The sequence below is a fragment of the Mastigoproctus giganteus genome, chromosome 6, assembly GCF_048544385.1.
Source record: "Mastigoproctus giganteus isolate SK-2022 chromosome 6, ASM4854438v1, whole genome shotgun sequence".
NCBI classification, from domain to species: domain Eukaryota; kingdom Metazoa; phylum Arthropoda; class Arachnida; order Uropygi; family Thelyphonidae; genus Mastigoproctus; species Mastigoproctus giganteus.
Window position 1 is genome coordinate 83,459,267 of NC_143580.1, and position 26,430 is coordinate 83,485,696.

General features: G+C 37.2%; 1 protein-coding gene across 1 annotated transcript in view; it reads left to right on the forward strand.

The window, feature by feature from the left end:
* The window catches only part of vtd (RAD21 cohesin complex component verthandi), a 475,837-nt gene that overhangs the window by 441,166 nt on the left and 8,241 nt on the right, over positions 1–26,430 (forward strand). The window contains exon 12 of the mRNA XM_090376234.1: positions 4,992–5,147. Coding sequence (XP_090232360.1) covers positions 4,992–5,147 — 156 coding nt within the window. The remainder of the gene's footprint in view (positions 1–4,991; positions 5,148–26,430) is intronic.

Sequence of the window (26,430 nt, forward strand, 5' to 3'; positions counted from 1 at the left end):
TGCACTGCTTCTATTAGAACATGCAGCATCCTGGAAAGCAAGTTTTCAGGGATTTCAAGACTTCTGGGAATCCTTGTGGAACAAGTAAATATATCATTTTGTTAAGGTTATGTACATACAAGTATACTGCTATTGTTTTTATTCTTAGTAAGAACAGTAGCAATATACCTGTATATACACTAATTCTAGAAACATAGTAAATAAATTTTATAAATTCAAAGTACTAATCAAATCATCAAATGCAGACATTGTGGTTATATGAAAGGTATGGTGTCGCTTAGATATAAGGAATTCAGAATTTGAATATGAGACATACAATGTATACAGGAAGGAGGAAAGAAGGGATCAGAGGGGGGGGATTATGCTCTTAGTGAAAATAGCACATAAAATCTAAGGTAATGAAATGAATCCATTCAACATTGGTGGTCAGTGCAATGTTGAGTTTCAGTTTGGTGTGACATAAGCACTGGAAAAAACAAAAATGAGGGTAGGGGTGTGTTATAGGCCTAATGATTGAAATTAGTATGCAGGCATATAGAGTGGGCTAGTAACTCAGAATGTTTTATAATGGGGAACTTGAACTTTCCAGATTTTAACTGGACCTTTTGGGTTAATCACTCACACAGTAGCAAGTTTTGTGGATTAATTGATTGATTGTTTTCTACATCAGCACATTACAAATGAAACAAGAGAAAATAGTATTCTTGATCTGATTATCAGCAGTGATATTTCATGCATTAAGAATCTGCAGATAAAATTCCCACTAGATGACAGTGATTATAATATATTGATATTGGATTTACTTAAAGATGTAATTACTGTCAAAGACAAGGAAAAGGTCTTTTGCTTTCATAGAGGAGAGTTGGTCTTAGCCAGTTTTTAAATTATATGCAGTGGCCTGGCTGGTGAAGTTACCAAGAGAAAATTCTAAATGGGAGGAATTCAGGGATTTATCGTAGAAGCTACTGGGTTTTTTATACCAAATAAGAGTTTGGAAAATTAAATGCACTAGGCATAATCCTTATGGGTTTTGATAATTAACTATATAATATCGGTGTAAATACACCATAGTTAACCCATAGATTTGAGCTACAATTGTAGCGTAGAAGGCATCGTTTTAATTGTATCTCATAATGTGGTTGCCTTCACAACAAGATAGCTACTATTGAATTACTTCAAATAAATAGGCGCCTCCGTAGCCAGGTGGGAAGGAGCAGCAGTGCACAGCACACGCTTCTTGAATAAACCGGGGTTCGAGCCCGTCACCACCAAATACGGAGGATGTGGAAAGGTCAGGGAATGACCACCGCATATCCCGGAGCAATATGGCCTTAGTTGCTAATGCTCCTAAAAAAAAACCAAATAACTAATAATAATAATTCAAATAAATAATGCTTCTCTAGCAGAGAAGACTACTGTTATTTATTTTCAGCGTACCACCACCCAGACGATCGTTTCGAAGCTTTTTGGCTTCGTCATCAGTGGGCGGGTAGGTAATACAACAAGCCATCTCAGTTGTGAAGTTATATCCACATCATGAGAGATGCCAGAAGGGTGTGGTGGTAAAGTATTTGGAAAATTAAATGCACTAGGCATAATCCTTATGGGTTTTGATAATTTACTATATAATATCGGTGTAAATACACCATAGTTAACCCATAGATTTGAGCTACAATTGTAGCGTAGAAGGCATCATTTTAATTGTATCTCATAATGTGGTTGCCTTCACAACAAGATAGCTACTATTCAATTACTTCAAATAAATAACGCTTCTCTAGTAGAGAAGCGTTATTTATTTGAAGCATCTCTCAAAGAAGCTCTCATAATTATGGCTAAGGATTTTCTTACTTCCTTCGCTGCCTCCTTTGATATAACTGGATAAATCCTGTTAAATTAAAGGAGTCCATCCCAGGTGCCTTCCTTATGTTTAACTTCAAAACATCAATTTCTCCTCCACTTTGCTCTCAGTTATTACAAAAATCACTTAGCTCCCTGTTAGAGTTTGATAAACTTCTGGCATTCCCCTCATTGAATAACTCCTCCTGTGTGAATGTAGATGCAAAATACTCATTCAGTTTATCAACCCATCTCTGTTAAGTGCTCCTATCTGATTCATCCCTTTCATTATAGAGTTTACATAAGTAAAGAACTCTTTGCTGTTTTTCTTTGCATCCTTTACAAGATGCAAAGAAAAACAGCAAAGGCAGGTTACAAGATTTCTCGTAATCTGCCTTTGTCTGCCTTCTTTGTCTCCTTTGTGATTTGATTACAGACAGACTTATATCTGCCATAGTCTTCTATCACTTGATAGTTTATATGCATCCCGTACATTTTTCTTCTCTGCCACGAGCCTCATTAATTCATCTGACATCCATTTAGGCCTGAACCTTGAACAGTATTTCTCAGTTGGAATGAAAAGGCTAGTAGCCTCCAGGATTAAAACCCTGAACGCTTCCCATTTGCAATTCAACATTGTTAACATCATCAGTTGATCCCACTGTACAGAATTTAAAAACTGTCTGAAACCCCTGTAGTCACCTTTAAATCACCTTCACTTTAGCATTGGTAACATCATCAGTTGATCCCACTGTATGTACAGAATTTAAAAACTGTCTGAGACCCCTGTAGTCACTTTTATAAAAGGAAAAGCCCTTCCCTTTAGCCTTGATGGTAGTTACAAGTACAATCTTTAAGTAATTTCTATATCAGTACATTGTGATCACTGTCACCCAGTGGTTTCTTTATCTGCAGATTCTTTATGCATGAATAATCACTGCTCATAATCAGATCAAGAGTATTACTCCCTCTGGTTGCCTCTCGAACATGCTGCTGCAAAAAACAGTCATCCAATAAATCCAAAAACGTCTTGCTAGTGTGCGAGTGACCAAACCACAAGTTCCAGTCAATATCTGGAAAGTTAAAATCTCCCATTATAAGATATTCTGATTTACTGGCCCACTCTATTTCTCAGCACAATTGCTCATTATGCTCATCAGGTTCATTAGGCCTATAACAAACACCTACACTCATTTTTCCTTTCCCAGTGCTTATGTAATGCCAAACAGACTCAACATTGCATTGTCCACCAACATCAATTGGATGCACTTCCTTAGATTTTGTGTTTCTTAACTAACAGCATAACCCCCTCCCCCCTTTCTGTCCTGTCTAACCTTTCTGTCCTTACTCCCCAAATTTCAATTCTGCACTGCTTATATCTCTGTGACACCATGTCTCTGATATCCCAACAATATCTGCATTTGATATGTTGACTAGCACTTCAAGCTCATCAAATTTATTAATTATACTCCCAGCACTGGTATACATGCATCTGTTTCTACTCTTAGTTACCCTAACACAGCCCATGTATTTATTTGTTCCATTATGACTGCCAACAGTCCTGGAAATTTCCATTACCTTGCTTTGCATGCTGCTGCTCATTCCAATAGAAGCAGTGCAAGAATCACATCCTTAAATAATACCAGCAGGATCATGGCTCTTGGTGCATGTTACTGGAGGAGCATGGAAATTATCCTCCATACATGCATGCATGGTGGAGGCCAAATATGGCCCAGGAGTGTGCCAGGTGGAACCATTCATCCCATCCAAGGATCACAGCCTTGAAGGGGGAGGGATGAATATAGATTCCTCTATCTCTTTTAACGGTGTCATGTTCCAAAGAACAAATTCATAAGCTCTCAAACCATTTCCCCAATGCATACATGGAAATGCTATGTCAGTGATACATTTGCCATTATACAGAGGGGAGGACGAAGTTCTCAATTTTCTCAGTTGATTTTCCCCTCCATTTGGTTTATCCCCAGGTGGAAGTAGAAAGTACCCTCCCTTTCCTTGATGTGTAGGGATGGCCTTAGAGTAAAGATGAAAGTCTGTAAGAAACTCGTGTGTTGGGGAAAATATATGCATTACAGTATGGCAAGCTAACACTTGTAAAAATAGTGTAATTAGGGTCCTATTAGAAAGGGCTTGGTCCCACTGCAGCACCTTTTATGATAGACTGGAAGAGATTAGACATGTCACAGCAGATCTCCAAAAATGTGGATCCCCTTGCAGCTGCACACGGCGTGTCTGTGCAGCTGCATGGGCAGAGGCTGCACACAGCTGTGTCAAGGATAAAAGACCCTGTACTTATTGAGGGTACAAGTGATACTGTATACAAGATCAAGTGTTTGGATTGTGCAGATTGTTATATAGGAGAGTCAGCACATAGATTCAAAATTCATATGGGAGAGCATATAAAAACAATAGAGTCCACTGATTATCGGAATTATTGTCATTCGTTCTCATAGGTATTGGCACTCAAAAGCTCATGAATTTGTTTGTTGGAATGTAACACCATTAATAGAGATAGGGGAGTCCATATTCATCCCCTCTTCAAGACTATATCCTTGGATGGGATGAATGGTTCTATCTGGCACACTCCTAGGCTCCATGCACTTAGTGGAGGATAATTCCCATTAAACAGAGATGAGTACATAATACATGTACACATCTTCTCTAAATACCTCTTTATATGTGAATGTCTCAGTGAATGGTGGGGAACAGCATTCGCTGAGACAGACTACAATGAAAGTACATGCCATCACCATCTAACTGGAAAACTTTTTAGTTATCATAACATTTTTATGTGACCATTTGCATAACTTTTGGACAGTACCTCATATTATTTGTCATGATAATTAGGTAATGGGACACCCCAATGCTTTAATCAGTTGGTAATTTAATAATCTCATCAATAGTGGTGATTGCATTGGGATATTCAGTTACCTTTCCAGTATTCCTGGAGGGTTGTAGACTAAGCAGGGTGGCCAAGCCTTGTTTAAGCACTGTAAAAAAAAAAAAGGTCTTATTAACTCTGAAGAGAAAATTTCCCTCATTTTCGTGTTTAAAGGTTAAGAATGTCAGTCATATTTTAACAGTGTTTAATTACTTACATGATCTTTAAAATTCAAGTTATCGACAATTTATTTCAGCCAGAAGAGCAGATGGCTGATGAAAGCTATGAACAATTTGAAGAGCGAATTTTAACAAAGCGAACAGCTCATATGCTGCATGTTATACGGCATGCCCTAATCTGTGGTGGAAAAATTCCTTTTAGTGTTGTCGCAAGGAATAACACACGTAAACAGGTATGATATATAATTCTTAGTATTTTGAAATTTGGTAGAAGGTGGTGCACAAAATATTACATATAAAACTGCAATTACAATGCAACCTTGTTGTAACATGAGTTTTGGGAACAACTTTATACCCATGTTATTAGCAGTATATATGGAAAACTAAAATTAACCTTAATTTTTCCATAAGTACACAGAGACACACCATACAACTAAAAGTATTCAGACACTCTGTCAAGAATGTTGTGTGCTGTGCCACAAATTCACAGTGTATGTGAGTCTACTTGTGCAACAACAGTATTAGCGATTATGGACTGGAACTTATGGACTATCGGCATGGTGTGATAGTTGAATTCCACATCAGTAACCTTTCTATGTGTGCAAATGCAATTCATCTAAACCTCCCAAAATCCACTGTGGTATGTTGTTCAAAGTTGGAAGACTACAAGTGCTACCACAATGAAAACAAGCATTTTTCAAACCGGCTGTGACAGTTGCATTACAGGAGGAATGGAAGTGTGAATTCTGGCTGACACCGATGAAGTTGGTAAAACGATGCCAAGGAGAATTCAGGCTGTCATATTGGCCAGAGGGTGCCTGTTACTTATGAAGTTTTTTAATTAAAACACTTTTTTTTTTTCAATACCGTTGTGTGCCCAAATACTTTTGTCACATAGCACATCAATTATTAGCATTAGCAGTGCCATGTGATGCAAGAAAGCAAGCATATACAGTGGTGGACAAAAAAACTACATCACTTGTGAATTTTGAAAATATGTTTTGCACTGCATTGTGTTTTGTAGAAATGTTTGAAATGCACATGTTAGATGGGATATATATCTCTGTGAATGAAATCCAATAAAAAAAACTCCACCTGATATACCTAATTGCCATAAATAGCTTCCCAAAGGGTAAAATGCATAATTAATGGAAATATGAGAAATCATGCAAATGGCAATCACGACAACCAAACATACATTTTATTGCATTTATGTTTACAAACTGAAATGACAGGTGAACGTAATAGTATTATGTACTGTAAATCAGCAAAATAAGTCCTCAATATTTTGTTGTTTCTCCTCGAGCTGCAATTACAGCCTTGCAACAATCTGACATAGAATTAATCAACTTCTGGATATACAGTTCCCCAATTTCATGGTACCACACCTTTACAGTGCTTTCCTGCAGCTGAATCTTACTTATTGGCTTCTTCTAAGCAATTTTTGATGACATTATGTACCAGCAATTTTCAATATGGTTCAAATCTGTCTGTTACCAGGCCAGTCCAATACTGTAATGCCAGCATTTCTGAGGTATGACTGCACCTTAAGGGAGAAAAATGAGGGAAAACATTGGTGTAAGTATGTGTTAGGTCTTGTGAGACGAGAAGACACTCATCATTAAATCTGAATCGTTAAATAGCATAAAACTTACCAATTTTGCTGTATGACAAGGTGCTGAGTCCTGTTGAAAACTGTTGTTTTGAGCATCTGTGTGGTGATCCCTATCAATGGGTTTCAGGCACTCCTGAATCCTGTTATTAGGAAGGATTAGGTGGCAACTCAGCGTTCTGATGGGTGTCTATGAGAGTTTGAGGTGTAGGGTGGATGCCCTTGAGGAAATTAATAAGAGAGGCCCATTAAGCTCAGCTGCCTAATTCAACGCCAGAGCTCACTCCTGTGCATCAGGCAACACAGCGGCAACCTCCAATGCAGAATGCGCTGGTCCAACAGGAACTAGTTATTGTTGGTGACTCTATTGTCAGGGAGACAGGGAGTATAGTATGCAAAAAGGATAAATGGAACAGGACCAGGGTGTGTCTGCCAGGGGCAAAAGTTGATGGTGTTGTAGAGCAGATATCATCTTTTAAGGGCATAAAAGGTGATGTTGTTGTTGTTGTTGTACACCTTGGCGCTAATGACCTTCAGAGTAAGAGATCTGCAGATTTACTTAACAAGTACGGGTCAGGGTTGAAAAAAAGGTGAGCTAGGGTTGAATTTGAAAGTGTCTGAAATTCTACTCAGACATGATAGGAGGGAGTATATGATGAGAGCCTTGTCAATCAATTTGGCCCTGGAGAGATTGTGCAAGGCTCATGGGGTCGAATTTTTTTCAGCATGGGCTGTGCTTGCTAACAGAAGAGACTGCTTTTACAGGGATGGGATACACTTAAATAAAAAGTGTGCAAGAATATTTGCTGGTGCTATTGAGGCAGTTTTAGGTGGGTTGGAAAACTGCTAGCTTGAGGAGATTCACAGGCTAACAGATTAACAGTAGCCACAGGCAGAGGCAAAAGCGATTCTTGCACTGCTTCAATTGTAACAAGCAGCAGCCTAGAGAGCAAGTTGCTGGGGACTTCAGGAGCTCCTGGTGTGTCATCATGGAACAAATAAATACTTGGGCTGTATTAGGGTAACTAAGAGTAAGAACAGGTGCATATATACTTTCTTGTACATCAATGCTAGAAGTATATTGCTTGTATGTCACTTTCCCCACACTTAAGTGTGGGGAGTGTCTTACTGAATGCCTAACTATACTCACATCTATAGTATTGTCACCATAACTGCAATGGATATGCTCCTCCTCATTTAAGAACAAAAATTGGTAAAGGTGTTTAGTTGTGTGGTAGAAAACCACAAGCCTTCCAATAAAAAAATTTATATTCTTTGAATAGGACCTACTGCATTTTATATTTAAGTACAGTTATATGATATTTTTTAAAGATATTTAACTATTTCACCCCCAATAATCTGTAACAAGATCGATAAAAAGCTCAGCCACGATAGAGAACACTCATCAACTGTCATGTTTTTTTTTCTCTTTTTTCATAACTAGATTTATGCCTCGTTTTAGGATTTAAGCTCATTTTAATAGGCCTAAAACGAGGCTTAGATTTAGGCCTCATATTAGAAGAGGATGTAGCGTTGCTAGAATGAGTACAGGGAAGTGCAACAAGATTGGTGAGAGGAACAAAGGGGGTGCTCTTACAAAGAAAGACATAAGTTCTGCAAGTTGCAGCATCTAGAGACTAGGTACCTGTGAGGTGATTTGATCGAGGTGTATAAGGCCTTTAATGGTTTGGGTAAGCTCAATGCTGATGGGATACTTCTGCTTGCTCATATTAAGAACCTGAGGGAGCATAGATTCAAATTGAGAAAGACAGTTGTAGAATAGATGTGTGGAAGTTTGCCTTTAGCCGTGGGTAGTTGATTGCTGGAACAGACTTCCATCTGTTGTTGTGGAAGTGGATAGCTTATATAAATTTAAGTCTGAACTAGACAAACATTTGGAGTGACCGGATGGATGAAATGGGAAGGTTTTTTTATTTTTGGCTGATGCTGTATAAGCTTTGCTTTTTGACAGGATTAATTCATCACGCCAGCGCATCGCACAAAATGGAAACACATTAATCGAATATAATAATCAATAGGAAAAATTTTATAATTGGTCCTTGGTCTTTGTCCATAAAGAATTTTAAAAATACCCTTTAAATAACTTTTTAAATGTATACCCTGTAAAAGATAATGAAAATAATTATGGAATTAAATGTTTATTGCATAAAACAGCAGTTCCCAAACTATATGCCGTGGAATATTTTAAAATTTCAAGCGAACACGGCAATACTCGGCATCTGTCGGACACCGTGCGAACTACTAGCTCTAGGTAGTTCACAGTTTCAACATTTCTTGTTAAGTTGTTTGGACCTAACTATTTAATAAACGAAACTGTTAGGTATTTCTTTTGGTCTAGGTGCACCATGAAAAAATTACTGAGACACTAAGGGAGCCGTGAACCGAGAAAGTTTGGGAACCTCTGACATAAAATACGGATTTGTTACAGAAATAGTAGTAGTAGTAGTAGTAGTAGTAGTAGTGGCACATGATGCAAGAAAGCAAGTGTAGGAGCTTATGCAGCATCAGCCAAAAAAAAAAAAAAAAAAAATCACACCATTCCCTCCAAATGCCTGTCCAGTTCCTCCTTAAATTTATTTAACCTATCAACTTCTACAACGACAGATGGAAGTTTGTTCCAGCAATTAACCACCCGCTGGCTAAAGGCAAATTTCCGCACATCTATTCTACATCTGTCCTTTCTTAATTTGAACTTATGTCCCCGTAGGTTGGTAATCTGAACAAGTGGAAGGATCCCATCAGAATTCAGCGTGCTCAACCCATTCAAGGCCTTATAGACCTCAATCAGATCACCGCGCAGGTGCCTAGTCTCCAGCCACTGCAATTTGCAGAACTTAAGCCTCTCTTGGTAAGAGAATCCCTTCATTCCCCTCACCAATCGTGTTGCTCTTCTCTGTACACGCTCAAGCAAATCTACATCCTTCCTAAAATGAGGCCTCCAGACCTGTACGCAGTACTCAAGGCGTGGCCTGACCATTGCCTTATACAGAGGGACAATCACCTCCTTTTCCCCTGCTAGCAAAATTCCTATATATCATTGACAAAACCCCATGACCCGCCCTAGCAGCCTGTCTGCACTGCTCAGAAAACTTCATATCTGACTGCACAATTTCTCCCAGGTCTTTTTCATTTTCTACCACCTTAAGTGTAGTACCACACAGTTGGTACGTTTCTCTGGGGTTACTTCTACCCATATGCAGTACTTTGCATTTGTCAAGGTTGAATTTCAGTTGCCACTTCTTAGCCCATCTGCCCAAATTATCTAGATCCTGTTGCAGTAGCACACTGCCATTACTGTCATTAACAACCCTGCCAACCTTTGTGTCATCTGCAAACTTCGACATTAAGCCTGATATACCTTCATCAATATCATTGATAAATACACAAAACAACAGTGGACCCAACACCGAACCCTGTGGGACTCCACTAATAACATTAGTCCACGAAGAGCAGCACCCATTGATTACCACCCTCTGTCTTCTCCCACTTAACCATCCTTTTATCCATTGTAGCAACTTACCCTTAATACCATTCTGCTCCAATTTGTACAGTAGTCTTCCATGCGCAACAGTGTCAAAAGCTTTCCTGAAATCCAAGTATATGATATCAAAATTATTTTTTGCATCCAGTTCCTTTGTGACCACATCATAATAACCAATCAAATTTGTCAGACAAGACTTTCCCTTAACAAACCCATGCTGTGTTTGAATTATTGCTGCAGTCTTGTCTAGATGATCCTGCAATGCATCTTTAACCAGCGACTCCATTATTTGAACAGTGTTGACTTTCTCTTTTCATCAATCAATTTCCGATAGGTGACAACGATCTTCTCTGGGCCTTGGCGAAATAAATGTTGCAGAGAACCTCAAATCTTTTGTTTGAGGTTCTCTATGATACGAAAGATTTCATCTAGTTCTTTTACTGTTATCTCCTTCGCGGTAACATTTTCATCTGGCTCATTTAAAAATTAGAATTTTTAAATGCAAGTCTGCATTGACTTTATTAGTGGGACACAAACAATAACATGTCTTCTTCTGATGGTTGATGGAACACACTGAGGCAAGCATCAGGCAAACGTTTGCCTATTGCCTGTCCAACTCGCAGTAAGTTTAACACGCAATTCACATCTTTTTCAACTATCACATAAAAAAATAAAAATTATCACATTAACTGGAAATTTGCATCGTGCAAAGTGAAAAGTGGTATAATTTTTTTCAAAAACGCGTTAATCGAACTTGCATTATGTGAGACCTGGCTGTATTAAGATGGATAAGCAGGAAAGGAACAGATGGATATTCTCTGTCACATGTATTAGTTGTCCTCTTGTTATTGATCTAAATTGTTCAAGAAGGCATTGTCATATTATGGGCATTATCATCTATGTGGGTTTTCTTCCTTTCAGAACATCAATTTGTTTTAATGAAGAATTGAAGCATAAGCAACCTGTTTAATTGAAACATAAGCAACCTTTGATGCTTATGCAACTAATCATGCTATTTCAACATTGTCATCAAAAGTATTTTTGAAATGAATCTGTGAATTTCCAAAACAAAACCAAGAATTCGTATAATGATGTTCTTCTAATTCATGAAAAGTATTTTAAGATTGCGATGAGTGTAACTTTGAAGGTTGGAATTATAAATTTTTTTAATCATTACATCAAGCAGCAATGACAAAATCGCTCACTTCAAAAGCAGAAAGTGCATGCAGCTCATATAATCTAGTATCACATAATTGCATTTCACAGTAGTGGTAATTATCACTTTGAAACTTGAGAACTTGTCTTTTACTACACCTCATTTGTCCATAGCCTTCTTTAACTTTAATCATTACTTATGTTTTTCCCTCATAGTCCCTTGATATGGGCACCTGTACGTGGTGAGGGAACCTCACAGTGATGCTGCTGGTCCTCCAGATTAGCATCACTGGGATCCATTGCCTCTTTAGGCAACTTGAGTGGACAAGCTAGAGCTAGTGCATCATAACTTGAGCAACTATAATTTCGCTCTTATAGATTGGAAATCATGAACATGCAGTACTGGCAGGAGTAGTATCTCAAATAAACTAGATGACTTATAATTATTTTAACACGTTAGAGAAAGCACAAAGGGGTCAAATATTCTTGATCTATATCTTACCAAGGAGAAGCATTATCAAAAATATAACAGTTCAGGAGCTGGTATTAGATATTAGGTATGTTGAGGGGTCTGATGACACCTGGGATTTCTCCCATCTCCATGTATGTTCTCTGTATTGGACAAGCCAGAGATTTAAAAGTGTATGGGATATGTACTATGTAGTTTGTTGTGCCCATTGTTCGTCCGGCCTGTTAGCCACTGGGCCCCTAGTGAAACCCAACATTACCAATACCCGCCACGGGGAGGCTGGCCAGGTGTTACCAATATTTATACTCTGGCGGGTCCTGCCACTTACTTTCATGGGATTTCAGTGGCTAAGACCGAAAAAAAAAAAAAAAAAAAAAAAAAAAAAAAAAATTGCTGTTGAAATTAGTGATACTTAAGTTAGTATTAATAGTATGCGATGTGGGGCTATGCAGTAAAAGTGAGTTTTAAAAACCAAATTGGTTCGGGTAAGAATTTTGATGTTCTCTTTTAATTTTGACATGTAGGGCTAAATGCTGTGCAAGACAAAAGTTTGGGGGGAAGAAATTGGAAGTAAGGGGCTGACAGAGTAGATGGCCCCTGCAGGTAGTGAGGCATGCCCGTGCCCCACTAGAGTGAGAAAATTGGGAAGGGAGGAAAGGTAAGCCTCTCCTCCCCCTACCCATGATTTTGGAAAGAAAGATCCACTCAAGAGAGTGCGGATTTGGGTTGCCAATAGGCTGTCCCATTGGTGGTAATTATGCCTCTTGTGGTTAGACAAAATATATTGTCACTTGTCTTTTTCCAGTGCATTTTGTAGTCAGTCCAAGGTCTGTATAGTCAGCTCCTCTGTGTCGTCTCGCTGCTATTTGCATGTTTGTTTTGTCTTATTCCATTAGGGTCTTCTGTATATGGCAGTTAGTGTTTGGCACCTGGTAAATAATCCCTGGGCAAAATCAGTTAAGGCTAAGTATCTCTCAGCATGAATTGTTGAGGAGGCTTCCATCCTGCAGTAGGTTGATAATGGCTGCACTTTACCTTTACCTTTATTCCTCTTGTATATCTAGTAGATGCGACTCAAGATCCTTCGGTAGATAGTGAACTCTAGTTATTAGTCTGCATCTAAGGTCTTCATATTGGGCACACTCAGACACAGCATGGCTTTGTTAAGGGGAAGTCTTGCCTGACCAGTTTGATTGGATACTATGATGTAGTCACAAAAGAACTGGATGCAGGGAATAACTTTGATCTTATATAGTAGTGTCCTTGACAACCCTGCCAAGGTTGGCAGGGTTGTCAAGGACACTACTGGCACTATGCTACTGCAACAGGATCTGGAAAGGTTGAGCAGATGGGCTGAGAGGTGGCAAATGAAGTTTAACATTGACAAATGTAAAGTACTACATATGGGAAACAGCAACCCCAGAGCAACATATCAACTCTGTGGTACTACACTGACAAAAGTGTAAAGTGTATTTAGTGTCTAACGGCACCAGGGGTTTCCCCCATTTCCGCGTTGCTTTCATTGTGGGTGTACCAGTTCACTGGGAAGGCCAGAGATTTAAAAGTGTATGGATATTGTACATGTGTAGTGTTGTGTTCTGTTGTTCATCTGGCCGTTTAGCCGCTGGACCCCTACTGAGGCCCAACGTTGCCCACACTTAGCCCCGTGGAGGCAGACCAGGTACACCAGTATTTTTAGATAAGTACTCTGGCAGGTCCTGCCACCTAATTTCCTGAGATTTCAGTGGCTAGGACCTATAAAAAAAAAAAAAAAAAAAAACGGGGGGGGGGGGTAAACGCTTGAATTTAATTAGGCTGAAAGAGGTTGCAAGTGTGTCGAATTTGGCATTTAAAATTTTTACGTTGTGTGGGGCATTCGCTTTTCGCTGGCGATATAGGTAGAGTAGGGGAAAAAGACAGAAGTATGGGGTCAATAGGGAAGGCGACCCCAGGTATATCAGTGGGGCATGCCCTTGCCCCACCAGAGGAAAATGAGGGGGTGGTGGGGTGGGGAGGGGGCAGCAAGTCCTTCCCCTGACCCCACCAGGGATAGGGAGAGAAAGTGGGCTGGGCAAGGGAGCCCTGCCCAGTTCGCCGACAGTGGGTAGAGAATGAAAGGGACCTGGGGGTAGTTGTGCAGGCAGATATGAAGTTTTCTGAGCAGTGCAGACGGGCTGTAAGAGTAGCTCGTGATGTATTGTCGATGATATATAGGAATTTTTCTAGCAGGGATAAGGAGGTGATTATTCCCTTGTATAAGGCAATGGTCAGGCCACACCTAGAGTACTGTATACAGGTCTGGAGGCCTCATTTCAAGAAGGATGTAGAGATGCTGGAACGAGTACAGAGAAGGGCAACAAGATTAGTGAATGGAACAAAGGGGTGCTCTTACGAAGAAAGGCTTAAGTTTTGCAAATTACAGTGTCTGGGGACTAAACTCCAGCGAGGTGATCTGATAGAGGTGTATAAAGCCTTGAATGGTTTGAGCATGCTCAATGCTGATGGGATTCTCCCTCTTGCTGAGAATAATCACCTGAGAGGGCATAAATTCAAATTGAGAAAAGACAGATGTAGGATAGACGTGAGGAAATTTGCCTTTAGCCAGCAGGTGGTTGGTTGGTGGAATAGACTTCCATCCCTTGTCGTGTAAGTTGATAGCCTAAATAAGTTTAAGGCTCAGCTGGACAGGTATTTCGAATGAACAGATGGGTGAAGTGGAAGTGGTTATTTTTTATTTATTTATTTTTTTTTTTTTTTTGGCTGATGCTGCATAAGTTTGCTTTCTTGCATCAAATGCCTCTACTAATGCTAAGACTTGCAAAAGCTGACTGTGAAAAATTGCTGGTGAAGAAAACTAAGAATGGGGAAAAGTTTTGCTCATATATAAATGCAAGGAAGCTGAAACTCTTGCATTATTAGCAATTTGCAAGTGTGCTATCATCAGCAAAACTATAGATAAGATTTCTGTTCGGTGGAAGAATGTCATTAATATTCAAGAGGAAAAGAGCGGGAGAAAGAACTGAACATTGGGGAACACCTGCATTAATGAAGAAGTTAGAAGATGCTGCAGTGAGTGGTCTGAGAGAAAACTGGATGCCCAATTACAAAAAACATTTGCTAAACCATAAGGTGGAATCTTATTTAGGAGACCTGTGCCAAACACAATCGTAAGCCTTTGAAATGTCAAGAGCAACTGCTTGAGTTTCACTGAACTTTTCCATTGAATTTATCCATAGATGGGTAACATAAGCCATTATATCACCAGTGGATCAACACTGGCGGAATCCATACTGGCTATCATTGAACAGATGGAAGGTTTCTAGATAGTTTAGGAGTTAGTAGTTAATAGATTTCTCCATTACTTTAGAAAGAATAGAAGTAAATGCAATGGGGGAAATTTGTTATCTTTTTTTTAGGAACTGGTTGGATAAAGTGTAAAATGGCAGAACAGGAGTGAGCTCAGGTTTGGAGAACAAGTGAAGAAATAACATCAGGACTTGGTGTTTTTTGTTTTTTTTTGGCATCAATATTGGGATGTTATTCCAGAAAACATAACTTTTCTACTCTTAGCTGTTCAAAATTCTTCTGATATCCTTTTGATGGAAGATCACAGGTGACATTGAATGGAATGTACTAGGAATGATAGGAGGTGGTTTACCAAGATATCAATACATGAGTTAGAAGAAAAGTAGGATGCTATCAAGTCAGTTTGATCTTTAGCTGGGATGGCAATGATTTTGACAGAGGTGGGAGTAGAGATGGGCAAAACTTGCGGCCAATTGCTTTGGCAAGAGGCCAGAATGCTTGACTACCATTTGGACAAGAAGCAAGTTATCTAGTTTGGATTGATTAATAATTGCTTTACAATTGTTGTGAGCTTTGGTGTAGGCAGAAAATGAACTTGGAGATTTGGATGGAAGCCAATTCTGATATTCAACATTCCTATCTTGAACAGCCTTAGCACATTTATTAGGAAAACCAAGGTTTAGATAAAGGATGAAATTTTAAGGTGGAATGTGGAATATAGTATTTTATCCCTACAATAATAATGTCACTGACATTATCCGAACAAACATTAACATCAAAATACTTATAACAGTAATCCAACCAAGTACAAGAAGAATTGAAATCTCACAGATGATCCCATTTTATTTTGCATTCTTGTAATGCTAAACATCATGAGGTTGAGAATGGCCACAAGAGAAAGGCTCCATTGGAGAAGAGACCATCAAGTTGTGATCTCAGGTGTCTGAAGACCACTCAAGACTTTCAAGTACATCACCTGAGTCATGTACTTGAAAGGGTTGTTTGTGAGAAAAAGATCAGGAATGTTGGCTTGTGGTTAGGATTTTCTGGTATTCTGGTAGGTAAATGAACAAGCTGTGCAAGGTAATTAGTAAATGCAAAAGTCCCAGCATCTCGACCAGCTGTATCCGTGTGACTAGAAAATGGAAGCCAGCTGAAGTTGTGAACATTATCACCTAGGAAATTACCTCACTGTTAGGAAAGTTGGACTAGAGAAAGTCAAGTTTCAAAGAGAGGAATTCAAAGAGTTATGAATGATTAGTGGAGCTTGGAGAATGACAGAGACAACAGATGACTTTGACAGAATGTAGTAGAGAGATTTAAAGCCAGAGAAGGTTGAAAAGAAGAGATTCCAAATTACTAACAGTCTGACAGAAATATCATAGTGGACGTAGGCACAAATACCACATTTGAAGTGAAAGGAATTGTGCAGTGAATAATTAGGTCAATGATGAGTAGTGATTGAATCAACCTATAATTTGTATTCTGTCAGAAAAAATTATATGTGCTTGGCAGACTGTAAGTGGAAATGGACATCATTGAGATTGAAATGAGACCATGCGTATTTGTGAAATGAATGAGGCAGTGTTTGGGTGGTTTAGATCTTTTCACAGATAAGTTGTTCTGTTAGTTTAACTATTCATGATGTACTCAGTAGTAAGAAAAGGTGCCTCTGTAGCCAGGTGGGCAGGAGCAGCAGTGCGTAGCACATGCTTCTTGATTAGACCGGGGTTCGAGCCCGTGACCACCAAATATGGAGGATGCGGAAAGGTCAGGGAATGACCACCACATACCCCCGGAGCAATATGGCCTTAATTGCTAATGTTCCTAAAAACCGAATAACAACAACAGTAGTAAGAAAAGGTGGGGAGGACATGTTATATGGGGTAATGAAATTTTTGGATATGTAAGGAAGATTACCCTCAAATGCAAAGAAGATTGGATCTCGCCACGATGCCCATCATAATCTCAAAGTCATCAATCATACTAGATGATGGAAGAGATGGCGTCGGGGGTACCCAGAGCTTTGCTCTGAGACTAAACATGGGTTCCACCACTTCAAGCCTCCAATAAGCAAAGTGATGGTATTGCACTGGTTGATGAGAATTATCTAACTTGTAATAATATTGTCTTGTAACACAGAGGGACGGCATTCTTCCATGTGGTGTGGATGCCACTCCTCGACCTCTGCTGCTTACGTTGGTTTGCACCTGGGTAGTCACCTCCAGTATACTAGGTGCCGTATTTCAATACTTGCACACAGGTTTATACCCATGGTTACTAACAGTCCCATCATTGTGAAGGTGCAAGCAAAGGATTTGGTTGTCACAGAATGACCAGACTTTGCCAAAATTCAGTCACTTGTGTGTCACCTGAATATCAGTTCCATCAGCATTTTAGACTCCCAGCTAGCAATATCCTAGCTTGTTATACCTGAGAGAATGTCTATGACAAGGATCAAAATGACCAAGGACCAAGATGCAGAATAAGTTCACTTGCTTACACCATTATGTCATTTTAATACTAATACTAATATTAATCCCAGCTACCCTTGCTGTCCTTGAGCATTTTGTCCCCACAATACTCCAAGCACACCGAAAGTTGTTACCCTAACAAAGTTATAAATATCTCCAAAAAATTTCTTACTGTGCAATATTGTTCTTACATATAAATATACACTGTCTTTGAAACAAAAGACCAAGTTATGCAGCTCTCATCCCTCCATGCATTACTCTCTGTACCCAACACTGGAAAGTAGTATCTTTATTGCCGAGCTCTGTGCAATCCCTGAGATTTCATAGACTTTAATCCCTTTTCCCATGTACTAATGGCAGTGGCTGTCACATTTATATTAACTTTGATAAGTGGGTTTGCTCTTGTGTAAAAGTTAATAGTTTTTGATATCTTTCTGTTTTAAATTTGTAAAAATTTTGGCATCACTTCTAGGGTATTAGTCAGTATTGCAGATAAGTACTGGGTGCTTCAAAAGTATGTGCAAAAAATTCTAGGAAATGTGTTAGCATCCAATATAAGACAAAAAGTTGTATGAACAGGTATCTGACTCTGAATGGTTATGAACTGTGGCTGTTTGAATCTTAAAAAATAGCAATAGGGTTTTGAATGGTAAAAAATAATTAACCATAATAGCTCTTTTCAGAGAAGTATTATAGAGAGAGGTATTTTCCTTTTTAAATTTTAAAATATTTAGTGACATTACCAAAGAGGTAATGTCACTAAATATTTTTAGTGACATTACCAACAAGAATATTCATCATAGTAAAAAACAAATAAGAATAAGCTGATGCACATCTATTATTATTAATAATAATTTTATTATTATTATTATTTTTATCATTGTTAATTATTATATTTATTATTAATTATCTTATTTAATTTTTTTTTATTCAAGGCACCACAGTTTTTTTTTTTTTTTTTTTTTAATTCAAATAGTCGTAACTCCATAACATTTAGATTCAGACATTTGTTTATATGATTTTTTTCTTCTTTTGTACCTTAAAATACATCCCAGGATTTTTTGCACTCTTGAAACACTCTGTGTATTACTGTAGTAACTATTATAAGACAATTTATTTATTTATTATTTTTTTATTTATTTATTCTAATTATAAATAGCATAGTATTTACTTGCTATAGCATTAAGTTGGAGTGATGTAATAACCATGTTTTAATCATTTAATGAAGGTTATGCTTCATACTATATTAAAGGAAATTGTATGAGTCAGAACAAAGAGGATGCCTTGGTGTGAAATTGTCTGGAATTTTAAAGAGTCATGATGGGAGGGAGGCAGTTCATAATACAAGCCTTATCAGTAGGGCTTATGGGAGTAGAATTTTTCTCAGCATAGTCTGTACTTGTTAACAGAAGGGACTGTTTATATAGGCGTAGAATATACTTGAATAGGACTGCAAGAATATTTGCTGATTCTGTGGTAACAGTGTAGTTAGTTAAGAAAACTGTTAATTTAGTGATATATTGTTATTTGTCTAGTGCATACAGAACTCTGTAAAGGCCAGAAATGTGTGTAATTGTGTGGTTTGTGTCATTGTGGTGTAGGCAGTGGTGAGCTATAGTGGGCTCACGAGAGCCCATTGTATTTTTATTTTGAAAATTTGCGAGCCCATTGTTAAAGCGATTATTTATTTTACAAATGAAATCCTGAATTCAATTATGGAGTATCTAGAGCCGGAACTATGGTGGGGTGAGCGGGGCCCCATCCCCAGCATTGCCAGGTGGGCAGGAGCAGCAGTGCGTAGCACACACTTCTTGATCAGACCAGGGTTCGAGCCTGTGACCACCAAATAAATGACCACCACATATCCCTGGAGCAATAGTCCTTAGTTGCTAATGCTCCTAAAAACCAAACAACAACAACAACATCCCAAGCATTTTAATGACACAATCGACCAGTTATGAATTTTAAAATTGCTTCATTTTTGAGTTAATTACAGTCGGACCCCTGTTTAACGAACTTCTTCATAGGAAATTTTTTTGAATTCCCCTTGGTTTCTATGGAAACGTTTAAACCAATTTCCGTAGAACGAACGGATTACAATATATAACTTTGTGCGCATTGTCCTCATCTTTGGCCTTTAGGTAATTAGAAAGCTCGAATAAGAGTGAAAGGGATTACCATCCCACAACGTTAATGATGTCCATAAAACCTATACAGCCACATTCCAAGAAGTTGCACTAGTTAATATGCATTCGATAGCGAGTCAGAGGATTAAGAAGATTCCTGACGCGATAATAGCCTCTGGCCAACCTGTGTTGTGGTTCCCCTTTACTGTGACAAGAAGTCATATGTTTTTCGGAGAAGTGAGTGATCCAGGCGTTTCAGTAAATTTCTCCGTCTATGTTTACATTGTCACAGTAACTGACTATCTGAGTGATTCCGATATTTTGCACAGTATTCAAAGAAATAGTGACAGTAGCAACGTCGGGCAGGGATGAAGCAACTAAGATATTAAGTAAACTTTCTGAAGATGAAATGTTGGCAGATTTGGAAACCGCGTTGAGGCTTTCACTGTGAAGAAAATGTTCTAAAATATAATGGCATACAGGTAATAATTAAAAAAAACAACAACAACAAAAAAAAAACTGTAACATCACCAATCTCCAAAAAAACCAGCGTGAATTAAGGATGATTGCTAAAGAACTTGATGTGGAAACTATAAAGATCGATCGTGTTTTCGGGTCACAATGGGCAGCTTGTAACTTATGGGCGGAAATTGAGGGTTGGAGGAATTATCCTGCTTTTAGCAAACATTTTGAATCAGAAAAGTTAATTAAATATTCTGAATTATTAAACCGACTTTTCCATCTGGAATTTCTTAATGATTTAGCACTAATGATTGACATCCTGCAAGAGCTCTCTTACCTTTCAGAAGCTTTACAGAATCACTATGGTAAAAGCAGATAAATTAATTATTCTAACTATCAATGCTATTGCTAATTTGAAAAATTCTAAAGAAATTATGAAGCTAAAATTGAGAGCATGTTGAAGTTGAAAGAATTTGAAAGAATGGAAAGTAAGAACACATTTAAAAAATTACCTCGTGACACATTATTAAGGATAAATTATTAATGCAACAGAGTAATTTTAAATTAAATAAAGAAAATAATGATACTATTGATGATGAGGAATTGAAAGGAATTTTAAACATATGCTACCTGGAATCGTGGAATATGAAAGAACTTTCGTCTCCGTGGCAAGACGGTGAAAAACAAATACATTTAAGTTTTCTGATAAAATATGAAATAAAAATTAAATGCTTTTAAAGATTTTGTCGAAGACAGTTTAGTCCCAGGGGTCCACATCTGGTGAGTATGGGCTTGGCACACTCAGGGTCCTGAGCTGGATAACATCATTCTTCTCTTTCTTGGTGATTCCCTTCTACTTTTGTCTCTCTCTCTCTCAGGGTAACTTGGGAATTTTTTTTTGGCTGGTGCAGCATAAGCCTCAGACTTCCTTGCACCATATATAGCTTCCTTGCACCATATATTAGCAGTGCTTTCAGCATAATGAATAATATTGTATAAATGAATGAATAATGTTGACAATTAAACACATTGCAGATTATGTTGACCATACATCTAAATGGAAAACCATTGCTTTAATTTGATCCAGATTGTTATGTCAAATCATTCATTCCTCTGTAATCTTGGCTCAGCTATTGAGCAAAGCAGAAGATCAACAACAAATATTAATCAAGAAGTAAATTGTATATGGCAATTTTTAGAATAATTTTTTCTTAAATGTTTGTATAATAATTTTTTTATTTAATCTGTGATTATTGTGTACCTTTTCTAGAAGAGTTTGTTTTTTATGTAATATTTGTTTTTATATTGTAGAATGTTTTGTGATATAGGAAATATTTCATGTTATTTTTTATTCGCAATATTAAAATTTTATTATGAAAAAAAAAATGTATCCATTATATTTCCTTTGTTGTTTAAAAAAAAAGAGAGATGAATAAAAAAGTGGCGTGTGTACCGAGCTCGCATGTTAGATGGTTTTATGTGAATCCTTCGTGTTTCTTTTAGGTATTTTGATTTGGATATTGATTAAATGTAATTTTAAGTAATAAGTAATTTTAAATTAAATAAAGAAAATAATGATACTATTGATGATGAGGAATTGAAAGAAATTTTAAACATATACTACCTGGAATCGTGGAATATGAAAGAACTTTCGTCTCCGTGGCAAGACGGTGAAAAACAAATACATTTAAGTTTTCTGATAAAATATGAAATAAAAATTAAATGCTTTTAAAGATTTTGTCGAAGACAGTTTAGTCCCAGGGGTCCACATCTGGTGAGTATGGGCTTGGCACACTCAGGGTCCTGAGCTGGATAACATCATTCTTCTCTTTCTTGGTGATTCCCTTCTACTTTTGTCTCTCTCTCTCTCAGGGTAACTTGGGAATTTTTTTTTGGCTGGTGCAGCATAAGCCTCAGACTTCCTTGCACCATATATAGCTTCCTTGCACCATATATTAGCAGTGCTTTCAGCATAATGAATAATATTGTATAAATGAATGAATAATGTTGACAATTAAACACATTGCAGATTATGTTGACCATACATCTAAATGGAAAACCATTGCTTTAATTTGATCCAGATTGTTATGTCAAATCATTCATTCCTCTGTAATCTTGGCTCAGCTATTGAGCAAAGCAGAAGATCAACAACAAATATTAATCAAGAAGTAAATTGTATATGGCAATTTTTAGAATAATTTTTTCTTAAATGTTTGTATAATAATTTTTTTATTTAATCTGTGATTATTGTGTACCTTTTCTAGAAGAGTTTGTTTTTTATGTAATATTTGTTTTTATATTGTAGAATGTTTTGTGATATAGGAAATATTTCATGTTATTTTTTATTCGCAATATTAAAATTTTATTATGAAAAAAAAAATGTATCCATTATATTTCCTTTGTTGTTTAAAAAAAAAGAGAGATGAATAAAAAAGTGGCGTGTGTACCGAGCTCGCATGTTAGATGGTTTTATGTGAATCCTTCGTGTTTCTTTTAGGTATTTTGATTTGGATATTGATTAAATGTAATTTTAAGTAATAAGTAATTTTAAATTAAATAAAGAAAATAATGATACTATTGATGATGAGGAATTGAAAGAAATTTTAAACATATGCTACCTGGAATCGTGGAATATGAAAGAACTTTCGTCTCCGTGGCAAGACGGTGAAAAACAAATACATTTAAGTTTTCTGATAAAATATGAAATAAAAATTAAATGCTTTTAAAGATTTTGTCGAAGACAGTTTAGTCCCAGGGGTCCACATCTGGTGAGTATGGGCTTGGCACACTCAGGGTCCTGAGCTGGATAACATCATTCTTCTCTTTCTTGGTGATTCCCTTCTACTTTTGTCTCTCTCTCTCTCAGGGTAACTTGGGAATTTTTTTTTGGCTGGTGCAGCATAAGCCTCAGACTTCCTTGCACCATATATAGCTTCCTTGCACCATATATTAGCAGTGCTTTCAGCATAATGAATAATATTGTATAAATGAATGAATAATGTTGACAATTAAACACATTGCAGATTATGTTGACCATACATCTAAATGGAAAACCATTGCTTTAATTTGATCCAGATTGTTATGTCAAATCATTCATTCCTCTGTAATCTTGGCTCAGCTATTGAGCAAAGCAGAAGATCAACAACAAATATTAATCAAGAAGTAAATTGTATATGGCAATTTTTAGAATAATTTTTTCTTAAATGTTTGTATAATAATTTTTTTATTTAATCTGTGATTATTGTGTACCTTTTCTAGAAGAGTTTGTTTTTTATGTAATATTTGTTTTTATATTGTAGAATGTTTTGTGATATAGGAAATATTTCATGTTATTTTTTATTCGCAATATTAAAATTTTATTATGAAAAAAAAAATGTATCCATTATATTTCCTTTGTTGTTTAAAAAAAAAGAGAGATGAATAAAAAAGTGGCGTGTGTACCGAGCTCGCATGTTAGATGGTTTTATGTGAATCCTTCGTGTTTCTTTTAGGTATTTTGATTTGGATATTGATTATGAAATAATAGAGCTTTTGTATTGTAAATATTTTATTGAACATTCGCAAATTTTTATAATTTCTGGATGACAAGATACAATGGATTTATGATAACAAAAGTAATTGATGTGCACCTGCAATTGCAACATATTTAAATATCTAGAAAACAGCGTCGATTGAAGTACCAACCTTATAGTTGAAACGATATATGCAGCTGTTCTGGGCACCTAACAATCGAATGTTACGAAAATGTGAGACGAAAAATAAATTGTTGATAGATATTTGTATTGTTGCAGTAATACTTCAGAAAGTATGATTGTGACGTTATACTATTTAAAAATTCTAAAAAGTTAGAACTCGAGATACTATCGTATCCAGGTATCATCATAAAGAGGATGGGGCACGATGACCAGGCTGACTTGAGAGATCATACCGGTCATGAAAAATGTTTTTTTTTTTTTTTTTTTATTGGTAGTTGTTGGTGCATAGGCTTCTGTGGCCATAATGCACCTCCCAAGGTTTTTGCAGTACTTTGATCCAAGCCCGAGGCGGGAATCGAACCCGCGACCTTTGGGTTGCCAGCCAGGCACTTTACCCACCTGGCTAGCCCTGTCGGCACGAAAAATGTGTCATGCGTTCTAATCACACTACTAGTGGGAAGTGCCTCTGGCAGAAGCCTGTGCGGATGACATCATCCGCCACGAATCCCCAAAGATGTTTCACATCAAAAAGTCGGCAAAACTGCAAGCCCATTGTTAAAATATTCACAGCTCACCACTTGGTATAGGGTTATGTTCTTCTGGCCATTTAGCTGTAGGTCCCCTGATGGGATTCCACATTGCCCATCACCACCTCAGGGAGGTATGCCAGGCAGCAGTGAGAGAAAGAACTCTGGCTAGTTTTTAGGCCAGTGATTCTCAACCTTTTTTCCTGGAGGAACCCCTAAAATAATTTTTCATATCTCAAGGAACCCCTACCTGTAAAAATGTTTACAGGCCAGAAAAAGTTGTAGTGGAGAGTACAGTTCAATTACTGCTCAATTATTGTCAAGAAAATTTATTTGTAAAGAGAGCTTCTATATATATCAGTCAGCTTACAGTGTAAGAAAAAAAAAATTGAAGCATTTTTCCTAGCTATTTTGTATTATCTAATCTTTTTTTTTACTATCAAACCAAAATGAAGTTTGCATCCAAAGTCAGTGTATGGCTTACTTATGAATAAATTTTTGCACAAATTATTATTTAGTCTTTTTGCAGAAATGTTGAATTCTTGGTTCAATTTTTGAAAAACACACTCACAGTTCTTCCTCCAATAGCAGATGATTTATTTCTTTGCTTTTAATGTTTGTCAGAAATGAGAAAAGTTATTACAGAGGTAAGAAATTGAAAACTGGAATAAGGTGTTCACTGCTTTTGTTGAGATCATAGTATACTTTGAAATTCAAAATACATCAGATGACACTTCATTGAACACTAATAACTTCAACATTCAGTTGCACTGTAATTAGTCAGTTTTACTTCTTACAGACTGAGTAAATTTTGTGAATTTGGTGAGAACTCAACAAAAGGGTTCCTAGATCAGTCAAAGAAGGACAGTATTGGTCAAGTGTTTCCATTAGTGATTCCAAATGACTGATCATTAATGGGATGACTTCCTGTCCGACTCTGAACCCAAAGTAGGAATGGAAACATTTCAGTATTTCCATTTGAATGGTGTTTTTTCCAAACTTTGAATTTATTCTTGAATGCAAGAAATTTGTCTGTGGAAGTTAGACTGTTTTCTTTTGAATTCCTGTATGCTGGTGTTCAAGGTGTTTAAATGCTGATGAATATCTGCTAAGTAGGTTAGTTTTAGCAGCCATTTTATATCTTCGAAAAAGTCAGAAAAACTGGCATTATTATTATTTTTGAAGTAAAGCAGTACTTCCTTCTGTAGCCTAGATACCCCTGTTAAACCTTTCCCTCTTGAAATCCATCTAACCTTCAGTGCGTAGAAGGAGAATCATATGGTCTTTTTGCATATTTTCACACAGCTTTGTAAATATGTGAATATGTTCACAGCCAGGCGCCTCCATAGCCAGGTGGGAAGGAGCAGCAGTGCGTAGCATACGCTTCTTGATTAAACCGGGGTTCGAGCCCGTCACCACCAAATACGGAGGATGCGGAAAAAGTCTGGGAATGACCCCCGCATATCCCGGAGCAATATGGCCTTAGTTGCTAATGCTCCTAAAAACCAAATCACAAACAAACAAACATGTTCACAGCCACATCAAGGGCTTGAACCAGGGTTCAGGCTAAAACATCTGGAATAATACTCAAAGGTGTTATTCCAGATGTTTTTGAATATTGCCTATATTCAAAGGAATATTGCCTTTGAATATAGACAATATTCCTTTGAATATAGCAATTTGAATGGCAATATTCAAAGCTTATTTATCACCAAACAATGATGGCGATAAAAGCAAGAATAATTATATTTATGAGTTTGGGTTTGCACTCTGTACTGGTATGCTCTCTGTATTTGAATGTCAGAAATGTAAATGTAAAGTAGGTTTGTATTTTTTCGTCTATTCTAATATATTCCTGTATTGGAACCAATATGTGGTGAGAGGATATCAGATCCAAAATAAAAATTTAAAAAAAAGAATGTGATGCTGCTTGTATTCTAGATTTGTGTTATCGTTGGAATCGCAGCCTAGGTTCCAGCAGGCTATCATCATAGGGAATTGTTATCTTTGCCATGTGCTGCAAACCATGGATCTCCCATTATGTTGGGAAATACATGGTTTACAGCATGTGGCAACCATCTAATGGATTCCCTGGCATTTATATCTGAGCTAATTTATTGCTTGCCAGATATTGATCATTCCTTTGGTCCTGTGGTAGTTGAGGAGTTCAGGCCCTGAATCAGAAAAA